The sequence below is a fragment of the Alexandromys fortis genome, unplaced genomic scaffold (assembly GCF_014885135.2).
Source record: "Alexandromys fortis isolate MF-2015 unplaced genomic scaffold, M_Fortis_MF-2015_v1.1 scaffold_160, whole genome shotgun sequence".
Lineage (NCBI taxonomy): Eukaryota > Metazoa > Chordata > Mammalia > Rodentia > Cricetidae > Alexandromys > Alexandromys fortis.
In genome coordinates this window covers 1,734,285-1,751,129 of record NW_026068035.1, presented here as the reverse complement: position 1 = coordinate 1,751,129, position 16,845 = coordinate 1,734,285, and the positions used below count along the sequence as shown (strand labels likewise).

At 47.1% G+C, this 16,845-nt stretch overlaps 1 protein-coding gene across 1 annotated transcript; it reads right to left on the bottom strand.

Annotated features, from left to right (window-relative positions):
- Positions 1-1,234: 1,234 nt before the first annotated feature.
- On the bottom strand, positions 1,235-15,117 carry Galr1 (galanin receptor 1). Its single transcript, XM_050165043.1, has 3 exons — positions 13,856-15,117; positions 9,497-9,562; positions 1,235-1,709 (listed from the first exon to the last, which is right to left on the bottom strand). The coding sequence occupies exons 1-3, from the start codon at positions 14,516-14,518 to the stop codon at positions 1,392-1,394; spliced, it is 1,047 nt and encodes a 348-aa protein (XP_050021000.1). The 5' UTR covers positions 14,519-15,117; the 3' UTR covers positions 1,235-1,391.
- Positions 15,118-16,845: the final 1,728 nt, after the last annotated feature.

Below are 16,845 nucleotides of genomic sequence, written 5' to 3'. Positions count from 1 at the left end.
AAAAAAAAAAAAAGTGTCTTGCTTTTGTTTCCTACCTCCTAAAATATATCCAAGTCTTAAGTTGAATCATTATTCTTCTGAGATAGGACAATTTAGTCTTTTCACCACATTTTCTATGGCAAGTATAAAGAAATATGGACTTGTCATGAAAATTACATTAGTAAGTCAAGTGGTAAGGATTCTAACTCTAAAGTAGCATTACCCTGCGGAGTAATACTTGGGGAAAATGAGCATTAAACTTTTGTTAGGACAAGTTTAATAAAAAAAAAAAAGTATGTATGTACATACAAGACAGCATTTCTCTAGGCACACATATTCTTTCATGTGTTTCATTGTCTTCAGCCTGTCTGAGTCAAATGTCTCTCTTGATTTCTCCAAATAGCATGGATATTACCCAGGGTCTAATGAAATTTTGTCCAGCTTTCAATCCCGCCAAAGTTACTGGATGACTGGCTTCATAGGTTCTTGGGAGGCATAGCTAATAGATATCGCCAAGAACATGCTGAAAGTTCTAACATACAGTCTTCTTCCCCAGAATTCTCCCCCCCTGGTGCCTCTGCAGATTGTTGGTCCTTGGCAGATCCCTGGGCATTGCTTAGTTCGCTCTAAACATTCCAGTTGACAGGCTTGTTTCAAAGTAGAATCACTGCTGATCTCCTGAGATGAACATGATGGGCCTCACGTTCCGAGACAGACCTCTGACCACCCACCCATAAAGACAGAATGAAAAGCCACCTCCTCTGCCCCACTCAGAAGAGGTGCCTGTCCATGAAGGTTTGATGGAATAAAATCCACTATTCTGTGCCACGGTTGTATTTTAAAACACGCAGGCGGGACTATTACCTCTCCTCTCAAAGCTGAAGGGAAAAGAAGAACTTTTTCCCTAAGTTAAGTGACTTTAAAACGTAGAGTTCTGTGGCATGCCTTTAATCCCAGCACTCGGGAGACAGAGACAAGTGGACCTCAGTGAGTCCAAGGCCAGCCTGGTCTACAAAGTGAGTTCCAGGACAGCCAGGACAATCCCACAGCAAAACCTGTCTCAAAAAGAAAATATGTAGATTTCAAATATTCTTTACTGCTTTACAGAACTGGCCTTGTCCCATGGGATCTGAACTTATTTGTAGAATGCTACTGAATTCTCACTCCTTGAGACACATCAACTGTACAGAATTTTCTTTTGTTTCAGAAATATCATTTTATAATGAAGCTAACTGAACTTCAGTGGACCCACGAGTTCCTCAACAATCAAAGTACCTTAGCAGCTGTGGAATGTATTTAGAATGATATGGATTGTGGTCAGGAGAACGAGCTGCCGTGTTTCGTGATCATCCACTGCATCCTCTTCTCTCTACCCACATGGGAGCTGGGGGGCAGGTGGTCCCAGTGCGCCTTCACACGTGGGTGCAGTTGGTGGATGGCGGGGTGTCTATTCGGCTCTTGTTTTCTTTAGTGTCGCTGGGGACCGATTCGTTGCAAATGTGGCACTTGAACACTTGCTTGTACGCCTTCCGGAAGTTTTCTGAGAGGAAGGCATATATGATGGGGTTCACCGAAGAGTTGCTGTATGCCAGGCAGTGGGCAGTGATCCTTAAGAAGAAGGAAGCTTGGGTCAGCGGGAATGCCCCGAACTCAGCCCAGAGGTGGACGACATGATGGGGCAGCCAGGATATGCCAAAAACCACAACCACCACGAGGACAGTCTGCGCAGTCTGGAAGAGAGGGGAGCAATGGCAGAGTGTTGGAGAGGGAACAGGAGTTTCTTGAACACACCAGTTACATCAGAAGAACACAGCACTGTAAAACATACCCCAATAGCATACGTATGTACCTCGATGGGATCAAACAAAAGTGTTAAATTTGACCTCACATAGTATCTCTCTGTTCATCATCTCAGGACCCAGCTGTGACCTCACAGGGTCCTGACTCCTAAGCCTGCATTCAGTGTGTGAGGACGTGATAAACGTGAGATTAGAAATGGATCGAGATTAAAGACTGTCACTTCAACTAGCAGAATTCTACCAGCAGCCAAAAGATCCAGAGCAGGAGGAACCAGAGCTCTGAACCAGTGTGACCCAGACACAAGACCCTGATTCAATGAAAACAAAACAACACCACAGCATGCCTCTTCCAGTGTGTGCACACCAAGTTCCATCGAGAGCCCGGAGCTCAGACAAACGCTGCACACAAACATGTGGGAGATGCTGGTGTCTCCTCAGTAAGCATTGCTGAGGACAAGATGGAGACTGGGGAGCTAACATTCCCACGGAGTTATTCTTAGTGCAGTCTGTAGGCCAACCATGCCCATTGCTTGCTAGCATAGCTTTGACCTTTCTCTTGTGGCTCCTATTTCAAAAAGACTGAGAAATTTGGGGCTGGGGTCTCCATGTTCTCTAATGATCCCCAATGGAGGAAGCTGTCATAGGCTTGTGATCTCAACACGAGGGAACACATAGGGACTCAGCCTTGCCCTGTGTATATGGCCAAGGGCTCCCTACTGCCCACCAACCTAGGAAGCAGGGCAAATCTCAGAAGACCTTTTGTAAGGGACACACACATGCTGACAGGGATGTCATACATGGCAGGACTTCCTCTTCTGCTTCTCATGACAGGGTATCCTATTGCTCCAGAATGTCAAGTCTGAAATACAGTGCACAGTGCCAACTCCTCCAGGACTGTTTCCTGGCAGCAGGCTATAACAACAGTAGACGTTTATCACGGAGGATGGTTGGAACCCAACAGGTAATGAGAGACCAGACTCTGACCTAGAAGGCAGAGACAGGGACTTGCTGGGTCTCGGGTCAAGAATAGCAAACACTAGGAGGCGTGAGCTATAGGAGAGGAAAGCTAAATTCACTAAAGAGGCACCATGGATTTTGCAAGACTCACTGGCCAGATGATGGTCTGTCCATCATCTTTGAAAGACGACAAAACCTCCCCAAGACTTGATTTCCTCATGAACAAAGAAAATTAACCAACAAAATGATTCCCGGATTGTGGCTGGACTATGTGAGCACTAAACCAGCTCAGCTATTAAAAACCCACAGGCAGGTGTTACAAAGTAAAAGCTTACCTATTAAGTCCACTTACTGCCTGGGCCACAGAGCAAACGTAATTAGCTCACACGTATTAAGGAAGTGTTTGCTACCAATCCGTTTGCCCATTAGTATATGAAAACTGCCATACTCTGGCGCTTTCATCAAACAATCTAGAAAAGATGTCCACAGTACAGGAGAACACAGCCTCCTCCATCTAAGATGATCAGGCCGTCTCTCTATAAAAGTACCACCCTGTCGATATTCCATGCCTTCTTTTAGGGAACATGGGCTAAGTGAAGAACTAAGATCAGATCTACCCATTGGCAGCTTACGGGGAAGATTCATATCTTATCTGAAATGCAAATGGCTGTGTACCCTGAGTATGCAATATTTTTATGGCAGCCGTTTCTCTGGGTATTTGTGATTCATCCAAACATAACCTCTAAATGTTTGCAAGCCCTCTGCTCTTCTCAGAAACATGCATATGAGCCCGTGTGTGTGTGTGTGTGTGTGTGTGTGTGTGTGTGTGGTCACCTGGCAGTGCTGAATGCAAGTGCCTGATAATTGATGATACAAATATTATAAACAAATACTAGATGTAAATTCATATGAACTATCATCTACCTACGACTGCTTCTATGAGAGCTTACTAGAATGCTTCTGAGTCCCACAGTGGTCCAGCTGGGCGTCTCAGAGAAGATACTCTCTCCTATCTGTCTCTTTAAGTACCAAGGTCCACATGAGTGGATGTTCTTAGCTGTCTCGCATGTGTGTGTTTTTCCCAGTTTTCTTCTTCTTCTTCTTCTTCTTCTTCTTCTTCTTCTTCTTCTTCTTCTTCTTCTTCTTCTTCTTCTTCTTCTTCTTCTTCTTCTTCCTCTTTCTCTTCTTCTTCCTCCTCTTCTTTCCCCCCTCCTTCTCCTACTACTTCTGCTTCTTCTTTATTTTTTATTTTTTTCTTTATTTTCAACAAACTCTTTCAACAAATTCTAGTGTATCTGAAAAGAGGGGAATTTAGCACCAGAAACTCTGCCCTGATTAGAAACTGTCCTTCTTGATGGATGATGGTTCCTCAAGTATGTAACTCATAAAGCAATATGCCTAGAATACATAATCTCAAAATTAAAGATCTGTTCAGAATAATGCATGTGTTCTAATCCAAGTCTCAGGACTGTGGTAGATCAGTGTGCCCAAGAGCATTCTGGGTCCTGTCATTTTGACTGACTCAGTGGATTATTAGTTACCTTGGAATCTGCCTCTTTGCAAAGCTCGGGAGCTTTAATGATTCCCTGATGAACTGCATAAAAGCCATAATAAAACTGGGGTTATCTCGGGGACCTTAAGTGAAAGCAATTAAAAAGGTTTCCCTTGATACTGGCAGCTGCCATAGCAGAAGCATTTCTACTCATTGACAAGGTGAGAGAAGCTGCCTCTGCTGTATCCCTCTAAATATCAGCGTGTAGCCTGGACTCCCCTGCGTGGGACATGCTAGGCTGTAACAGAGATGCGGCTCTGCAGGTTTTTAAAGTTCCTTTCTAACCTTGTGTTCCTGTTTCTTGCAAAACCATTTGTGCTTACAGAGCTGGTGTGATACTCAGCATATACATTACTGCCACCTTTCATTTGTTCGGAGCACAGAAACCCTGACTGCCTCTGACAGAGAAGCAGTACAGACACTGGAGTTTATTCTTTTTTGGTGTGCCTTCTCTTACACTGGACTTCTTCCTTACACTGGACTCATCTAAAAAAATATATGTATTAGTCTGACCTTGAGTAGCAAGCGGCTCTCTTCAAGCAGCTGGAGACATCTGCCTTTTCTTCAGAGAGTCTCACTCGCAGTGTGGCTAATAGAATTTGGCTGGGGAAGAAAAGGGAGCACAAAGGGAGGACATGAAAGCCCCATGCCAGCTGTGCCAGCTGTGTGAAGGACAGCCAGAAAGCTTGCTGGAAAAGTCAGAAAACACAAAGTCGTCACAAAAATGCATCTATTGTAAGAGCTCAGAAGTTCATAGGGCACCAGTGGCCTTTGACCAGCTTTCCTTCAGAAGCAGCTGCCCAATGGGCTGTCTCATCCATTCTACCATCCTTCCCGCAGCCCCCAAGGTTCCTGTCTCAGATGAGCTAGCCTCAAGCCAGAAGCATCTTCTGCCCAGCAGTGCTTCAGCAAAACCCTTAATAGGTTATTAAGCTTTTAATTATTTCTGCAGGGCTGGAGAGATGGCTCAGTGATTAAGAGCACAGACAATTCTTCTAGAGAATCTATGATCAATTCCAGTACCTACATGATAGCTCACAACTCTCTGTCCAGTCCCAAGAGAACCTAAACCCTCTTCTGGCCTCCAAATGCACTGCACACATATGCCACACAGATACACATGCAGGCAAAAATGCTTGTACATTATATATACATATATATATATATAAAATAAAATTTAAATGGCAATTGTTTCTGAAAAGAAATCCTACCTTCTTCCTGCATTTTCTGCCACATGTGGCTAACTACACAATGTACCCATCACAAAGGGCTGGACTAGACCTTCAAAACTGTATGGACTTCATGCAGAAAGTTCTGTCTGGTGATGTAAATGTGTACATCCCCCATACTCATGGTTTGTAATCTGATCAGGAAGATGACAGTATCTAGGGGTAAGCCATTGAGGGAGGATGAGGCTATGAAGGAAGAGCCCTCCAGAGTGGGGTCACTGTGCTTATGAAAGAGCCCAGAGAGCTGCCCACTCTATCCAGCATGTGTGATTGCAGAGAGAAGGCTGGGGTCAACAATCTACCAGCACTTGACCTTGGTCCTCCAGCCTTCAGAGCTATAGGAAACAGATGTCTACCGTCGAGGAGCTGCACACTGGGATATTTTGTTCTTGTCACATTAACTGATGAGTACAGCACACCGACACAAAACTGCTCAGCCGCCGAGAAGGCCCAGAACTAGATGATGTCAGAATGAGCATACTACCAAAATCTCTGCTCCACTGGCCTGCTCACCCATCAATCCGTTACCGTGGTTGGAACGTGCAGTGCCCTCTAACCAAGGCTCACAGGTTTGAAGACTTGGCCCATGAGGTAGGGCCTACCTGCAAGAAGCCAATCACTGGGGGCCAACCTTGAGGTCTCTCAGCTCAGCCCATTTTCTATACTTCTGATTTCTGAACGATAACACCATGTGACCAGTTGCCTGGTGCTTCCGCCACCATGCCTCCTCTACCATGTCGGGTTGTTCCCTCTTGAACTCTCAAGCCAAACAATCCTTCCTCCCATAAATGGCTTCTTTTGGGGTATTTGATGATAGTAACAAGGTGAGAGACACAGCCATTGGCCATTGAGATGTGCATTACATCAGTCTGCATCCGAGTCCCACGCCATCCCTCATACAGCAAGCACTGAGCATCTGAGTCCTGGAGACCTGTACCCAGATCTGGAAAGGGTCCCCAGCAGGACTTCTGTAATGGAGTGCTGGTCTGTGCTGCTCTCGGCTGGAAAGGCTCTTTTCTACCTCAGTCTCTCTCATTGCCCCTCTGCCCCTTCTCCTCGTCACCTTGCTTCCCTCCCGCCCTCTCTTTTCCTCCCCCTCCCAGGCATCTCTTCTTTCCTGCCTCTTTCTTACACACACAGCCCACAGTCATGTGTGTTTGTTCTGTGCAAACAAAAAGGCAATCAAATCTGTCAGAGGAGCCCTGACACCTGTTCAGTGGCGGCGAGGGTTAGAGTCTGAGAAAGAAGGAGAAACGTCTCCCTTTCCAGTGCTCAAACTTTCTTCCTCATATAGTGGGAATGAGCAGAAGGAAATTTTACACAAATAGGTATTCATTTTACATGTACAATCTCATGGTACATGGCACACGCTCACAAAACAATCATTATGTTCTTCCTGATAAAATAAAAGTGAGGTTTTCCGCATCTTCTCTTACAGGCATTGCATCATCCTTTAAACACATTGTTCTTTCTGGGACCTTTTCAGCTTCTTACCAGCATCTCTTCAAAGACAAAGATGAGATTTAGCAAATGCTTTTTAAGAAGAGTCGTTGCAACCTCTTAGTTAGAATAAACTTGCTTTGATTTTGTGGCAGTAGGAATTAACTCTCAGCCTCCCGCGTGCTGAGGAATAGCTCTACAGTGAAAATGGCAACCCGGCCCTTTTCCGGTTACTTTGTATTTTTAGACAAACTGTGTCATATTAACTGACTCAGATTTGCCTTGAACTCCAGATTTGGTATCCTCCTGTGTCAACTCTCCAAGTAGCTGAGATTAGAGGATTTCACCACCTGGCTTAAATCCTTCAAATGAATACTAATTATTTTGCATATTTGGTAAGTATCTTCTTCCCTGTTGAATCCCAATAAGCCCCCTCTTCTCTAGTTTGTCTGTGTGTGTGTCTTTGCACACAAACATGCACACACAAACGTAGGTCATAGCTGTGAGCACATGTTTGTGGAAGCCAGAGGACAACAGTGGGTATCTTTCCTCAGGAACAATCCACCTTGGTTTTTTCTTAGGCAGGGTCTCTCACTTGCCTGTAGTTTTCTGACTAGGCTGGACTGCTAGACAGTGACCTCCAAGGATCTGCCTGTCTCTCCCTTGCCAGTTCTGGGATTACAAGGGCACACCAACTTTTCTTTTTCTATTCTCTTCTCCTCTTTTTCCTTTTTTTAAAAGATTATTTATTTATGTGTATGACTGCTCTATCTGCATATATGACTGTATGCCAGAAGAGGGCATCAGATCCCACTATAAATGGTTGTGAGTCACCATGTGATTGCTGAGAGTTGAACTCAGGACCTCTGAAAGAACAGCTAGCGTGCTTTTAACCACTGAGCCATCTCTCCATCCCTCTTCCTTTCCTTTTTAAATGTGGATTCTGGAGATCACACTCGGTGTCTCCTGCTTACGTGTACGTCACGCATTTTATCGACTGTGCTATCTCTCCTGAAGTTTCTTACTCTCCAAACACTCATCCTACTGAACATCTTTGGACAACCATGTTTTTCTCTTGATGCTGACCCCCCCAAAGGAAGCTAATTCCTTTTAGAAACCAGAGGTTGTCTTGTTCCCACACAGTGCCTACACTCCATGAAGAGCCTGTCCCGGAGAAATTACACAAAGTCCTTAATTGTCCTAAAGAACTCATTTTCCTGGAGGTGAGAAGTGGTGCTTAAAGGAGAAACCAATAGATTAAGAGCATGTGGGAACTGTTAAAACACAGAACTGGGAGCAGAGGAGACCGCACTATTCAGGGCTGACTCCTGTCGTGGAAATCATACTTCATCTACTGTTTTAAAGAAAGATCTGCAAGCTTAAAACTAAACCCACCTAATAACTGCAGGGAGGGAAGGGAGGGCTGGGGCAGAAGGCTGAGGCAGTCATTTAGGCAGCTGGTAAGTGTGTGTGTGTGTGTGTGTGTGTGTGTGTGTGTGTGTGATGGTATCCCAAATGCAAGAGGAAAAGAGTCTCTTTGGGAGGCAGAAGCAGGAGGATCACTGAAAGGTCAAAAACAGCTGTTCTACATCACAGGCTCCAGGAGAACTAGAGCTGCTCTGCAAGGCTCCGTCTATAAACTTGCGGGGTTGCCTTAGGGGAGTGCGACCTCTCCACACTGATGAGGATAAACAGGGAAGTCAGAGCAGGTTGTTCTTAAGGCTAAACTTTAAGAGAAAATAGGATTATCTGAATGATTATTTACATAATATATATATAATTGATTAGAGTGAGTATTTAGAACGAAAAACAAGGTATTTTAGGATATTATTGGTAACGTGTGTGGGCTAAAATGTCTGGTTATGTTCCCTCTAATCATATTGTCTAATAATTTCATTTCACTGCCTAAACCTAGAAATCACATGGGTTTCATTGAGTAAAAGATAAATTAATCCTGGTGTGTAAAACAGCGTTTCCTCGATGACTAGAAATACACTGAATCCCAGGAAGTTAGAAGCTCTCTCATGACTCAGAAGACAGCATTAAGTGGGATTCCCTAGATGAGAAAAATAGTTAAGGAGGGGTAGGAGCCCAGCAATTTTTCTTTCTGTCCCTTCTGTACCAAAATCAGCCCAAGTCTAGGGAAGCGATAAGGTGACTCTTGTGCCTGAAGAGAACAACATACCAATGCTCTCACAGTTGAGAATCCAGTTGATAGTTTTGAATCACTCCTAAGATGTTGGATGCTAAACATGCAAATTACATCACGAGCCCCTCTGAGCCCTTTCTGTGCTCACCTCTGGAAGTCTGTCTTTCCTGGCCTCCCCACCCTGCCCAATGCAGACGAATGGTGTTTAGCGGCCGCACAGGTCCCTGGCCTAGCTTCTGCTCCACCCAAACCCTGAACCATTACAGCTCACAAAAGTGTTCATCTCAGATAGCTGGCTTTCCACCTGTGAACGGAGGTGAGGATAATTTAAAACAAAAACAAGCTGAGCTCTCTGAAATCGACAGACACAGCATCTGTTTGTGAATATTACCTTTTTCTTGGATGCTTCTGACTTTTTCGACATGTTCTTCAACTTTTTATGCAGATGATTAAGGACCTGCAAAATGCAGACAGATTAAAACGGTTTACTTCATGCTGTCTTACACATTGTCTCCTTTTCAGTGGCAACCACTGAACATTCCGATATGATAATACTATTGTTTATAAAGCATTAAGAATAGAAATGCATCTTAGATCAAAACAACGCTGAATCAAAGCCACTGGGTATGTTCAGAGGTGTCCCTGGAAGAGAGACCACACCCAGACATGGATAGAACCAGAACTGCAGAGAATGCTAACACACTCAGAGTTTCTTGGAGAAAGACCCTCACCTGGGGTGGGGGTGGGGCTTACTCATGCAATCCACTGCTCTACTTGCTTTGGTTCTTTCTGCCTAAAAGCACCAGGTCCTGCTATACATGGGATGCAACATCAGTGCAGAGACACACTGGAAACTAGAGACCCAGGCTGTGGGAGTTCATGATCCAGTGGAGAAAGCCAAGTGAACAAAGAGGAGAACACAACCTGACATTTGCTTGGTGTGGCGCCCCAGACCTGCACTAGTTACTGTGATTGCCATGGACCCCACCCATTACAAATCTCTCAGAGCAAAGAGCAAGCCAGCAGCGCTCCTTTCTCTTTTAATTCAAACACCGTGTGGGCTTCAGACACTCCCTTTTAGGAATTCGGCATCATCGGTGGCTGCAGGTTTTGCTCTAACCACACGTGTCCAGGAGATAAGCTAGCTTTAATACATTGAGAAGCCATCCTGTTCTCTTGCTACTGTTGTATTTGGGAGATATGATTTGAATATTGTTGTTGCTATTATTTGTAGGAATTCACAATCTGAACTTGGTCCACTTGCTCCATGGTGCCTACCCTGCAGAGCTGGTCCTAGGTTTGTTTTCTCTGTTCTGATGGAGACCCTGAAATAAATGGCAAAGCATTTGAAATGGGCTGCGGATTTCTGAAGAGGCTCTCAGGACACAGAGCCACTTGAATATTCCCCTCCAACACCGCAGCACGGAAATAATTTAATTGAATTGGCCTTCCAGCTGAAGCCTGCTCCAATCCGCTGGAAGTAGCACCATCCGTCAGGTCCTAATTGAGAAACCTCAGGATTCATTTACCAGCCTCCCCTCCCCTAGCATCCAGAGCAGGCAACCTAGCAGCCATCCCCGGGTGTGAATCTCTGTCTTCCTGCCCTACAGAGACACTTCTCACTGCTGAAAAAAACCTCAGTGTCTCTCAGCCACACAAGTCTTTGCTGGCGACCGGAGCAAGTGAACAGCTCGCCGAGACACTGACGGTGAAGTAGCTCTGTTCTGCCCACAGAAAATACGTAGAAGGCAGTGAGCGAGAAGTTTGCAATAGCCACAGTGAGAAAAACTTGTAAGAGGAAGGTGAGGGCTGGAGGCAGGAGGCCGCTGTTGGAGTCAGGACTAGGGAGCTAGCTGGCAGCAGCTGGCAAGTTTGTAAATTTCCATATATAACAGCAGCAACAATATTCACATTCATCCTCCCGGACATGAGAAGAGAACAGAATGGCTTCTAAGCAACTACTCTAGCTGGAAACATCTTTTGCAAAGATGCTAATATTTGCAAGCTTATTAAAGCTAGCTTATCTCTCTGAGTTTTGCTAAGTGCAAAAACCGCAAGGTAGTTATACATCACCAGGATGGTGAATTCCTAATGGAAGTTGTCTGAAGACTGCACATCACTAGGGATCACAGAGGGTGGGAAAGGGATACAGGAGACGCCCCCCCCCCCCCACACACACACACAAATCATGACAGGAGCATCAGTAGCCTTCTTCTTGATGTTACTCGGGTTTACACAGCCGGGCTAACTAAATTGGGTCCCGGCTCGTCAATTTTGCAGCACTGAATTTGCTAAACAGTCTACAGAGATGATTCTAGATATATTTTTCTTAGCTCTGCTTCTCTTCTATACCTCATTCTATGAGCACAAAAAAAAAAGCGCACTGTGACAGATCTTAAGGTCCTGCCATTGAGGAAGAGAATATAGATGCTGGGATCCATTATGGTTTCATCTTCCTTGAGACAGTGAGCATACCAGGGGTGTGTCCTCACTTTGGGCCTAGGATGGTTGTAAGCAGAGTGCACGCTGAGGGAAGAGAGTGGCAGGCAGGAGCCCTGCAGTGCAGAGAGGAACCATCTTCAGGAACACAGGCTGCTCCAGGGTCTTTCAGATGCAAAGAACCGTCTTGCTAAACATGGAGGGAAAGATCATCTCTGGGATGCAACTCATTCATTGATTTTAAAAAAGAAAAACCCAAAACACTTGGTAATTTCAAGTGGGATTTTGGCCATCTGTGGTTCCTCCCTTTGGCCTTCAGCCCCAGTCCTTGATCATACACAGCCAGCTCCGAACCTAACACTGAAGTTCCGGGTCATGAGCCAGGCTCATCCTTAGTGCTAGACAGAAAACAGCAATGCCTGGTGAGTTATCTCCTGCTGCCTGGGGCCTGGGATAAATTTGCAAGTATTAACATTGCCTCAGAAGATGTTTCTAGCTAGAATACTTGCGGAGAAGCCAACTTTTTCTGGATGAAAAAGATTCAAATGATCATCTATTAATTAATTCTTAAACTTTGTCTTCTGTAGGACTTTGGTAGACTCTTTACTGACAGCCTGTTTAGTCCTAAAAGCTCATTTTTTCATTTCCACAAAGGTTGAAATGATTTCCGCCCCCTTAGGGACTTTAGGGAAAAATGAAGGAAGCACATGTTTCCTTTTCAAGAAGCAACTAGGAATTTCAGAGACCAATATTTTCGGTAGGGCTCTAGTTCCCATCCCCTTGTCCTCCAGAGACCAATTACTTGTCACCTCCTGAAACCTTCCTCAGTCATTTACCAGTCTACTGTCTGGTCAGTTGCTGCCTCCCTCTGGAAGTCCCCTTTCTTGTTAATAAAATAGAGGTGACAGTTCCCACCCAGAGGCTCACAGGACAAGTTAGTGGGTGTGTATCCACATCCCACACAGCTCACTGTGCACAGCAGCCTTTGCTTTGCATTTGAAAAGACCAAATGAATAAACCACTACTATCAAATAGCTAGGCTGGAGTAGCGGCTTTGGACACAGTGCACTCATTCGGGTAATATAGCTGTTCAAAGGACACACCACTCATAGAGGTGTGGGGAAGATGGCTTCTTTTAAACGTGTTTTTCTTTCTAGGGGAGATTCATCTTGTGAGTGGAATGTAAGAAACCATTGCTTTTCGAGACAGGTTATGTTATGTATGGTCCTACTGTCACAGCCCAAAAGACTGGGAGTCGGGGAAGGATAAAGTTGCGTGGAAACTTTAGAACTTGCCCTGAGGGATTTTTTTTTCCCTTCCTGGTTCTGACAGTACCCTAAAAGGAAACGTGACACTGAGGCAACCCCGAGAGCCACATCAAGTGGCTACTAAAAATACACTCTGGATTAATGGAACATCAAGCAGTACCTAAATAGTCTAAGACTTTTGATTAACATAAATGCCCATTGCTCTGTAATTCCTTAGGAGCTGTGAGCCCCAGGACCTTCCAAGTACATCAAGACAAGATAAGCAGGCAGCTCCCCCAGCTGTGTGTTCTAACCGTCCCTCTCCAGAGTGAGCTCACCACCTGAATCCCTAACACTGTCCCTACACCCCCTACACCCTTGCCTGGAGACAGCACCTGTCCTTCCACCCACGGTCCCCTGGGGACTTCAGTCAAGTCTCTTTGGAGAAGTAGGGCCTCCCGCTTGGAATTTAGAACGCTAAGCTAAAATCCAAAACCCTGGCATGCTGAGCAGAGTCTTACAGAGCCTGGACTCTGAAAATTTACTGAGGTGTAGGAGCCAAAGGAACTAAGTGGGAAGATTACTGTTCCAAGGGCCTTATCAGCAGGTCTCAGCAAAGAACTAAGAGGGGGCAACTAGAGCCCCTGCTGGCTCTTGGAGGAAGCACAGGCTCCCTGCAGCCCCCTTTGTCCAGTTGTATTAGTTTCTGGGAGTCCTCCAATCTTGTTTAAAACCCGCTGAAACTGAGGTGGGGTTAGCCCTTTGAGCAGATCCTGGACACATAACTACAGCCTCTCTATGCCCTGTCAGGCGTTTGGAGGCAGAGCTGCAGCGCCTTTGAAGAAAAACGGGGAAGGAAATGTCTCTACCCAACTTCTAGACAGGAACCACAAACTCTCCCCAGCACCTCTCAAACTCGAAGTTAACTTTCTTGAGCCACAAATCATGTGGGAGCAAGCTGTGAGACAAAGTAGAGTGGAGAGGGAAAGAGAGCAGAGAAGCTAGCTCAGTCAAGGGACAAGAAGAGCTGCCTGAGAGCCGCCCAGACGGCGCTTCCCACTCACCTTGGCATAGCAAAAGCAGATCAGCAGTAAAGGCAGAAGGTAGCCAAAGACGAAAGTGCACACCACATAAGCCTTCTTGTGGAGTTGGTTGGGCCAAAGCTCCCAGCAGAAGGTTTGGTTGCTGTCCCGATGGTAGAGGCGCTGGTGGTAGGCCACTGGCGAGGCCATGGCAATGGACAGCGCCCAGATGAAGCCCACGCCCAGCAGCGCATTGCGGGACACCCTGAGAGAGGAGGAGCGCCGCGAGTGCACAATGGCCACGTAGCGGTCCACAGACATTGCGGCCAAGGTGAAGATGCTCACGAGCATGGAGACGGTGAAGAAGTAGTGTATAAACTTGCAGATGAAGGCGCCCAGCACCCAGGTGGGCAGTGCGTACACGGTGGCCTGGAAGGGGATGCAAAAGAGCAAGTAGGCCAGGTCTGCGATGCTCAGGTTGAGAATGAACAGGTTGGTGGTGCTGCGCGGCTTGCCAGGTTTGCTGCGCGCCAGCACAGTGATCACCAGGCTGTTGCCCAGCACGCCCATCGCGAAAATCAGGCCAAACACCACCAACGTGATGAAGTTCTCCACACCGATGCCGAACAGCGGCCTGGACTCCTCAGCGGGAGCCTCTGGATCGCTCCCGTTCCCCGTGCTGAGGTTCAAGGTAGCCAGTTCCATCACTTACGGGACACCCCTCGGTGTCTGTGCAACGGAGCGCGCTGGGAAGGTGTGCCAGGCGGGGAAAGCGGGCTCTGGTGGCAGCCAATGATCGCCAACTGGCCCAGCACAAGGCAAGGAGAGCGGGTATCTCCAGCAGGAACCTCCCTCAGCCGGCAGGAGAGCAGGGGGCAGCGTCCGGTAGTGCCTGGTCGAACTGTCCCCTACGCCCGGCCTGGCTAAAGAGGGGGCGGTGCTGCAAGTCCGGAGTCGAGCCTTCCCAGGCGGGGGCGATGGGCTCCAGAACACAAGCGACTCCGATCGCTGGCAGTCTACAAGCTGGGCTGGTGGGACTCACGATCTGCAGGTGGAGAATCTTCTGAGCCTTACCAATAGGTTCTAATCCCTTGCCGGCCGTATCCTCTGGCTCCCGCAGTGCCTTGGGGTCGCACCTGTTGCTCTGAGCCTCTTCTTCCAGCGGAGCTCCCAGAGCTCTGTGCTACACACCTTCAGTAGTGGAGAAAGTGCCGAGCTTTCCACACTAACAGCCACCTCCCTGACGCGCTGGCGCTGGCTCTGCGGCTCCCTCCTGCCTTCTCCCTGGTCCTCTGCAGGGCAAACCTCACTCGGGGGGTTCCCAGTGGTGGGCAGAGTTTCTACTGCGCGGGAGAGACAGCGAGGACTCAGCTGTGTCCCCTCTTTGCCTCCCGGGTCCAGTCTGAAAAATCACAGCTTGCTCTCTGAGCCTGGGCGCCCTCACCCGGATGGGTAGCACCCCACCTCCTTGCTGGAACTGGGGTACTGCTCTCAATGCAGTCCTCCTGGTCCCACGAAGGCGAGACTGTTGGCACTGGGCGCCGACCCGAATGCGCTCCTGTGCCTGTGCGCAACTGGATGAGGCGACAGGTTGCGCAGCCTTTCTGCCAATTGGTACCTTTGGTCTTTCCCTCTCCCAGCAAGAGCAGAAATAAACCCCACGGAAATCAAAGGTTGGTCCAGCTACCGGAGGTTCTGTGACATTCGCCGCCTCATTCCCTCCCTCATCCAGTCACAAGCGAGGGAGGGAAGAGGCAGGGATCAAAGGAGCACCGCCTGGGTGAGTTTTCATTAGGAGCGCGTCCTGCTCAGCCGTTCACCTCGGGGAATCAATCATTTCCAGCAGACATTACTCATCTGAGTGACACAAACGGAAGTCTTGACAATGGATGTGTTTGCAAAGAGTCATTTGAATGTGTTGAACGTCCACCACCGCTGAAACCAGGGCACACCAACTAGAAACAGCTGCGTATCTGGCAGTACACATCTAAAGAAAAGCCTGCCCTTGCTGGTGCTCCGTGTCGGTAGGGGGTAGTCACATCGCTTTCAAATAACACCACCGTCCTCCAGTGTGGTGTAAGCGACCACAACTGCTGGGCACAGGGCCCGAGGAAGAGCAAACACAGAAGGGTAGGACAGGGTTCCTGGAGCAGCTCTGTGTCCCAGAGATTGGCATGTAGCTCAGTTCAGTGCTTCAGGGAAAGTGTGCACAAGGGTGAGGGAGCAAGGAGCGGCTTTACCTTGGGGAATCTGGGACCAAGTAGGACCTCAGTTCTCCCCCTCACCAGCTCTTTAATTCCACACTGCTTGGGATACTCCTTAGTCATGCATTGCTTCCTGTCTAGTTCTCTACTCTCCTGCCTAATGCAAGGAGCTCCCTCACTAAAAGATTTTGTATTCATTTTATGGAGGGTGGAATTGTCAGTTTTTACCAGCATTCATCTAAGAGCACTCTGGGAACACCCTTGCCTGCCCTAGAAGGATGGAGCTGTGTTCTCTATCAGTTGTCATGTCTTTCTTTCTCCCCAGCAACGCTCTGCAACCTGCAGCTCCCTGGACTTCTGTTCTGTCCCCAGCTCCACTTTAAAGGCTATATGTAATAAGTCTTGAGGGAGTGGCTTAACCTTGGGGTTTCTATTTTGCTTTGTTTTGGGGGGGGTGGTGTGGTGTGGTGTGTATCTGAGAGCTGGTTGAACCCAGGGCTTCAAGCATGTTGGGCAAACACTCTACCAGTGATCAATATCCCCAGCAAGAACTTACAGGGATTTTGCTCTTGTTTTTGTTTTCATGTGGTGTAAACTTTTCATTAATTAATTGTGTGTGTGTGTGTGTGTGTGTGTGTACTGGCACTCATGGTGGTCAGAGGAAATCTTTCAAGAGTTGTTTCCTTCTTCCCACCACGGGCTCTATCAGGTCTCCTTGGGACGTGCTTTTACCCACGGAGCCAACTCCTCGGCCCTCTGTGGATATTTTTTACATGAAAGGCATATCGTGATATTATATCATTCCTACAAGTGCACCACCCCGCTTAA